The 7,472-nt window shown below is 46.3% G+C and overlaps 1 protein-coding gene across 2 annotated transcripts in view; it reads left to right on the plus strand.

Moving 5' to 3' along the window:
• Window positions 1-6,874, plus strand: part of LOC120228775 (Golgi apparatus membrane protein TVP23 homolog B) — a 22,526-nt gene extending 15,652 nt beyond the window's left edge. For both annotated transcript variants that reach the window (XM_039227367.1, XM_039227368.1), the window contains 2 exons: window positions 5,153-5,281; window positions 5,704-6,874. In XM_039227367.1, coding sequence (XP_039083298.1) covers window positions 5,153-5,281; window positions 5,704-5,730 — 156 coding nt within the window. In that variant the 3' untranslated portion in view covers window positions 5,731-6,874. The remainder of the gene's footprint in view (window positions 1-5,152; window positions 5,282-5,703) is intronic.
• The last annotated feature ends 598 nt before the right edge of the window (window positions 6,875-7,472 follow it).

Raw genomic sequence — 7,472 nt, forward strand, 5'->3', positions numbered from 1 at the left:
TTCCTTCCTTCCTTCCTTCCTTCCTTCCTTCCTTCCTTCCTTCCTTCCTTCCTTCCCTTTCCTTCCCTTTCCTTCCCTTTCCTTCCCTTTCCTTCCCTTTCCTTCCTCTTTTTGAGAGAGGGAGTGGGGAGAGTGAAGCACGGCTCACCTGAAGGGGAACTCGTGCTCATCCGATGGGGGACTCAAACTCACGAGCTGTGAGATCCTAACCTGAGCGGAAGTCAGATGCTTAACACCTGAGCCACCCAGGCGTCCCTACATTATCATTTTCTTATATTGAATATTGCAGAGAAATCCAAGGCCAGGTTTACTTAACCTCCATGTAAGTGAGTGGATCATTTTTCTCCCTGGATGACAAATTTTTTTTTTTATTCTCGAAGTTTTAGAATATATCCAGAGTGTCTTTGTGTTTATCTTTCTACGTTGATTTTTCTGGAAACTGTGTGCTCCCCTAATATGTAGGCACAGTTTTTGCTTTGAATCAGGACAGTTGTCTTGTATCAAGTCTTTAAATTTATTTATGTTCAGTTTTTTTTTTACTTCTCTGATTTGGAGGACCACTTATCTCTATGTTCGGTCATTTTTATCTGTTCTTCTCTACTGTTTTTCTTTTCTTTTCTTTTTTTTTTTAAATGTTTTATTTATTGCTAGGAGAGAGAGAGAGACAGCTTGAGCAGGGGAGGGTCAGAGAGAGAGGGAGTCACAGACTGAAACAAGCTCCAGGCTCTGAGCTGGCAGTTAGCACAGAGCCCGACGTGGGGCTCAAACCCACAAACCGCGAGATCATGACCTAAGCGAAAGTCGGATGCTTAACCGACTAAGCCACCCAGGCGCCCCTCTTCTCTACTGTTTTTCTATTTTTTAAATGTTTCTTTAAAAAAATTTTTTTTAACGTTTGTTTATTTCTGAGAGAGATAGAGTGTGAGTACGGGAGGGGCAGAGAGAGAGGGGGAGACACAGAATCAGAAGCAGTCTCTAGACTCTGTCAGAAGCAGGCTCCAGGCTCTGAGCTGTCAGCCCAGAGCCCATGGCAGGGCCTGAACTCATAAACTGAGATCACAGCCTGAGCTAAAGTCAGACCCTTAACTGACTGAGCTGCCCAGGTGCCCTAAATGTTTATTTTTGTGTGAGTGTGAGTAGGGGAGGGGGAGAGAGAGAAGGGGGCAGAGGATCTGAAGCAGGCTCCACACTGATAGCACAGAGCCGGACGTGGGGTTTGAACTCTTAAGCAGTGAGATCGTGACCTGAGCCGAAGTTGGGTGCTTAACCGACTGAGTCACCCAGGGTGCCCCCAGAATCATTTCTTCACCTGTGTTTTAAATGTTGTATTTCTTTCTTGCTTTCTTCTTTTCTTCTTCTTCCTCCTTTTTTTAAAAAATTTTTTTTAATAGTCTCACATGGATGCCTTTCCCTTTTCCCTCTGCATTTTGCTCATGCTCACAGTGGCAGCTCTGTCTAGACCTCGTCTTGATGTTGGGTCAGAGCAGGTGAGTTCTCCTTGACCACCTCCCAGTGGCATCTGGGATTTCTGGGCTCTGCCTTGAGCTACAGCGTGAACCCTCTTTGGCGGGGCCTGAGTGTAGGTGTGAGGAGGAGGGCGCGGCCCGGCCTCTGGCTACCTCGACTCTTTGTCTCTTCATCTCTTCCATAGTGCGGTTGCTTCCCCTGGATGGGCGTGTGCTCCATGCTGGTGCCACCCTCTGGCTTTAGATGGTTTGGGAGGGTCTGGAGCCTTAGCCTCCCTCCCGGACAGTCAGCCCCATCTTTTTCTAGCACCATTTCCACCTCCTAAAACACAGGTGAGAAAGGTTCTGCAGAAGGTGGTCTGGAGGGCACCTGGGTGGCTCAGTCAGTTGAGTGTCTGACTTTGGCTCAGGTCATGATCTCACAATTTGTGGGTTCGAGCCCCGTGTTGGACTCTGTGCTAACAGCTCAGAGCCTGGAGCCTGCTTCGGATTCTGTGTCTCCCTCTCTCTCTGACCCTCCCCTGCTCACGCTGTCTCTGTCTCAAAAATAAATAAAACATTAAAAAGTTAAAAAAAACAACAACCCCAAAAAACAGAAGGTGGTCTGGGATCCTAGGTTTCGACCATGGGGTGGTGAGGGTGTGTCACCCAGTCACCCAGGCTCTCCTGGAACGTCTTCCTACCCCCGCCCCCCTGAGAACATGGGCTGGATGATCGCTGGTCCTTGTGTGCTTCCTCTCCCCCTCCCCTCCTCCTCTCCCTCCTCCTTCCTGGGAGGTAGCTCACTGCAGCCTGCTGGAGTTTCTTGCCTGTGTCGTGGGGATTGGGTGGGAGTCTTGACTATTTCTGCATTTTTTTCCTCAGGGCTGTCTGTGTCCTTTGGATTTCTCCCTCCAAGCTGTTGGGGGTGGCGACCCTCAGTGACATTTCCCTTAGAGCTTCTCTGGAGAGTTGAGAGTTGGATGGAGCAGAACCAAGCTGGCCCTTTCTCCAACCATGAGCCCTTTTTCTGTAGCGTTTATTAGTACCAGCTTGTTTGCCTTTTTTTTTTTTTAAACCTATGTGTTTTTTTAAGTTTATTTTTTAATTTTGAGAGAGAGAACGAGCGAGCATGAGCTTGAGCAGGGGAGGGGCAGAGAGAGAGGGGGAGAGAGCTTCCCAAGCAGGCGCCGTATTGTCAATGCAGTTCAGTCCCTCAAACCGTGAGATCACGACCCCAGGCGAGGTAAGAGTCAGATGCTCAACGGACAGAGCCACCCAGGTGCCCCAAACCTGTGAGGTTTAAAAACCTATTATGTATTAGTGGTAGAGAGATCTTGATGTCTGGCTTCACGATACCGTCTTAAACCAGACATCTGCTTGTTTTAATTTATTTAAAAAAAAGTTTATTTTTACTGTTCATTTATTTTTGAGAGAGAGAAAGAGAGTGTGAGCAGGGAGGGGCAGAGAGGGAGGGAGACACAGAATCCAAAGCAGGCTCCAGGCTCTGAGCTGTCAGCACAGAGCCCGATGTGGGTTCTGAGATTATGACCTGAGCTGAAATTGGACGCTCAACTAACTGAGCCACCCAGACTTCTCAAACTTATAAATAAATACATTTTAAAATTTGTTGCAGGACCCATGCTTAGTCTGTGAATTCACATGGTCCCAGGCATGTGGGTGTGTATAGGAGTGCCCCCATTTCAGAAATAGGAGGAGCCAGAAGAGACCTCTTTAAATGAAAATACAGTTTTGTGTTTACTTATGTAAGCAGCAACCTTGTCTAATCCTAATGTGCTTATTTCCCTGAAACACAAGTTTAAAACAGCAAGTACAACTCCACTTTTATTAGGAATAGGAACCTGCTCCTTAATTACACATTCAGATCCTTTCACCTCCTGAAAGTCAGCTGTACAGCTTGTTAAGGGTTAAGCGGAGTCTGTCTGGATTGGAGGGAGATGCTCTGTTTAGCCGTGTTGTGTTTTACAGCCATCAGCGTTTCGCGGGGAATCCTTGTCATAGCAGATGGGTTGATGAGTTGTTTATTCTAGAGCAGGGATTGGCAGACCGCGGCCTGTAAGCCGAATCCAGCCCAACACCTGTTTCTGTAAATTTTTGTGGGAATGTAGCCTTGCCTGTTTGTTTACATACCGCCTGTGGCTGCCTTGGGGCCAAAACGGCACAGTTGAGTGCCCCAGAGATCCCGTGGCCTGCAGAGCCTAAAATATTTTGTTATCTGGCCTTTGCAGAAAAACTTGGCCGCCCCCCGTTCTCGGGTGGTTAACCATGGACCGCCCCACACTGTCCTAATCAACTTTTCTCCCCTAACATTGAAAGAATAGGCTTGAGATTCGTATTCTGTCCTTAGTGATCTTAGTGGGGTCACCTGTAGGTCCCCGGATGTGGCCCCAGGAAGAAACATCCGTGCCAAAGCACATCTCCCCCTAGAGGCCCCCCTGAACCCTGCTCATCACAGGAGGCAGATGTCTGTGGATTGTTGCCTGGGGCCCTGCGTTGCTCTCCCAGAAGCCAGTTGTCAACACACACAGTAGCAGAGGGCTGAGGTTCCCCTCTGCCGCTCGGTTTATTGAACTTGACCTCTCCCATGATCATTTTTTGATAATTCTTTTTTTTTTAAGTTTACTTATTTTGAGAGAGTGAGAGGGAGAGCGTGAGCAGGGGAGAGGCAGAAAGAGAGGGAGAGAGAGCCTGACACAGGGCTCGATCCCACCATCCGTGAGATCATGACCTGGGCTGAAACCAGGCATCGGACGCTCAATTGCCTGAGCCACCCAGGCGCCCCTCATTCTTTCATAATTCTCTTTTTTTAAAAAAATTTTTTAATGTTTTTTTATTTATTTCTGAGAGAGAGAGAGAGAGACAGCGTGAGCAAGGGAGGGTCAGAGAGAGAGGGAGACACAGAATCCGAAATAGGCTCCAGGCTCTGAGCTGGCTGTCAGCACAGAGCCCAAAGCGGGGCTCGAACCCACTAACTGTGAGAACCATGAGATCATGACCTGAGCCGAAGTCGGACACTTAACTGACTGAGCCACCCAGGCGCCCCTCATTCTTTCATAATTCTTAAAGGAATAATTCCATAATTCTTAAAGGAATAATTAGCAGTTGAGTCTCCTCTGAATCTCATTTATTTTTTATTTATTTATTTATTTATTTTAATGTTTTATTTATTTCTGAGAGAGAGAGAGAGACAGCATGAGCAGGGGAGGGTCAGAGAGAGAGGAAGACACAGAATCCAAAACAGGCTCCAGGCTCTGAGCTGGCAGTCAGCACAGAGCCTGACTCGGGGCTCAAACCCACGAACCGTAAGATCATGACCTGAGCTGAAGTCGGACGCTTAACCGACTGAGCCACCCAGGCGCCCCTGAATCTCATTTATTTATTCACAGACCCAAGGAAAATACTAGAGAGAGAATGATCCCTTCACCGCATCCCCAGGGGCCGGCCTGGGGCCTGGTATATAGTATATGTGTTTCAGAATTACTTTTCGGGGGGATGACCTGGAGCCTGTGCACAGCTCGTAGTGAATAAGCCTGTTCTGCGAAGCGAAGGAGTCTCATTGGCATTAGCCTCACCCGCGAGCTTCCTTTTTCCTTCTCTTTCCTGTGACAGTCGCCTTGTTTCATTCATGGCACAGAGAAAGGTCGGTCAGCTTCAGGCCAGTAGCCACTGATGATTTTCCTTCCCAGGCGGTGGTTATCATGGGCGTGGTGCTCCAAGGGGCCAACCTGTACGGTTACATCCGGTGCAAAGTGGGCAGCAGGAAGAATTTAACCAGCATGGCCACGTCGTATCTCGGAAAGCAGTTGTTACGACAGGTCAGTGTCTGGATGTGAGGGTAATTCAGATGCGATCAGGGACTCATGCAGTCCCTTCTGATTCTTGTAGAGTTTCATTTTTATGGAATCCTTAAAAAACATAAGTGCAAGTGGGGAAGGGGGAGAGGGAGAGAGAGAATCCGAAGTGGGTTCCGAGCTCTGAGCTGTCAGTGCAGAGCCCAACGTGGGGCTTGAACTCACGGACCGTGAGATCATGACCTGGGCCGAAGTCAGACGCTTCACTGATGGAGCCACCCAGGCACCCCATGTCCATAATTTGTGACATAATTGGGCCACGGACGGTAAGACAGTGTAGCGACCAGCCTCCCTTCCAAGTATGGGATGTTTTCCTAGTGCTTTGAAGTCTGGTATTTTAAGTAAAATTGTTCTCTGTATTAAGGGCTTCTTTTCTCTCTTGGCAGAACACCGGTGATGACCAGACTTCCTGAAGAGAGGGGAGACCACTCTCGTGTTCTGTTATGCCTTTACGCCGAAGAGATGATTCTGGACTCTGAGCCTTTTGGAACTCACTACATGTTGCAAAGACGAATATTGGGTTTGTTTTTCTAGTTTATTAACCTCTTTGCTTTAAAAAATTGGAAAGGTCGTTTTCACATTCAGTTATTTACTGTCTCTCTCACATTTGGGGCTCCAAAGGATGGCGTTGCCAGAGACGTCGTCCAGATCGGTTCCCGGTTTCCGTAGGTAATGTCCATGTGCCCTGAGTCACTGCCCGGGTCTGACGTGCATATGAACGGAGACCTTTGGGTTTCGACCCACAGAATATAGAAGATGTTCTCAGTCTATCAGAACACGAGACGTGTGCATATTTGTCCTATAGATTATCGTCAGAAGAAAGTCTTGCTTTCGTGGTGAGAGTGAGCACTTTTGGCTTCTGTAGAAGTTAGAAATAATTGTTCATCTTCCAACTTAAACTATACTTTGTGATGAAAGTTCTTATCTTAGGACTCCCAGGCAGGTAAAAACCAAATTTGGGCCAGTGGTTAACAAGTTTGTAAATTTTGTTAAGTTTTATCTGTAACAGTCATGTAGTTAAGGCCCCACGAATATAAAAGGAATTTCCCTAGTTTATGTTTCGGGGCTCCGCTAGAGATTGCTGCTGCTGCTGTATTTATATTTTGGAAGGGTTAGTCAGATCTCACTTTGGAACTTCCCGGTGGTCCTTGGCCTAATGAAATCTTATCTTTTATCACTAAAAGAGTATTGTTCTTATATCATAGTGAGAATAATCATTGAAATACTTGGCATAATAAGTGCCCAGAAGACATTTTATCTTAAGAATCTTTTTCTTTTTTCTTGCTATAATGGGGACATTGTAAATCTTGGTTTGTAGTAATGGGATTTCTTAAAGCAATATATGTAACAATCTCCAAGCTGTTTTAGGAGTCTATAAATTCTGTTGCAGGTTCTGTAAACTTTGTTGGAGTCTTTTAACCAGCAGATTATTTTGTGAATGTATTTATACATTGTTGAGATTTTTCAAAAGATGTTTAATTAAGTATCTTTGTTGGAGTGATAGCTTTGAAGGTACATGACTTTATATTTGTATAAAACTCTACTGTTTACAAAGCACTTGGACACGTTTAATCTCCTTTCATCCTCACAACGAACCATTTCTGTGTGATACCTATTTATAGCCGATAAAATGGAATTTTAGACTATTGAGTGACTTGTCCAAGGAAACAGATGACTGGAAGACTCCCCAAGATACAGGATGGTTTTTACGGGAAATATTTGTCTCTAAATGTTTTCTGCTTTCTTAGGAATCATTATTTTTTTAAAAATTGTTTTAAATGTTTATTTAGTTTTGAGAGAGAATGAGAGAGTGCGGGTGGGGGAGGGGCATAGAGAGAGGGAGAGACCAAATCTGAGGCAGGCTCCAGGCTCTGAGCTGTCAGCACAGAGCCCGACGCAGGGCTGGAAGTCGTGAACCATGAGATCATGACCTGAGCCCATGTTGGGCACTCAACCAACTGAGCCACCCAGGCGCCCCAAGAAATCATTAATTTCTTAAGTGCTTATTTGCCATTGTGTCTATAGTCACCTGGTGAGGAAAGTTGATGCTGCAGAAAGATACGCATTTCCTTCATCTGAAGGCTCTAACTTACATCTCTAGAGGAGGGAGTCTTAACAGGGGCTGCGTTGGTGTGGTTCTTGAGGTAGCTGTGTT

The sequence above is a fragment of the Hyaena hyaena genome, unplaced genomic scaffold, assembly GCF_003009895.1.
Source record: "Hyaena hyaena isolate Hyena2069 unplaced genomic scaffold, ASM300989v1 scaffold_27, whole genome shotgun sequence".
Classification (NCBI taxonomy): domain Eukaryota; kingdom Metazoa; phylum Chordata; class Mammalia; order Carnivora; family Hyaenidae; genus Hyaena; species Hyaena hyaena.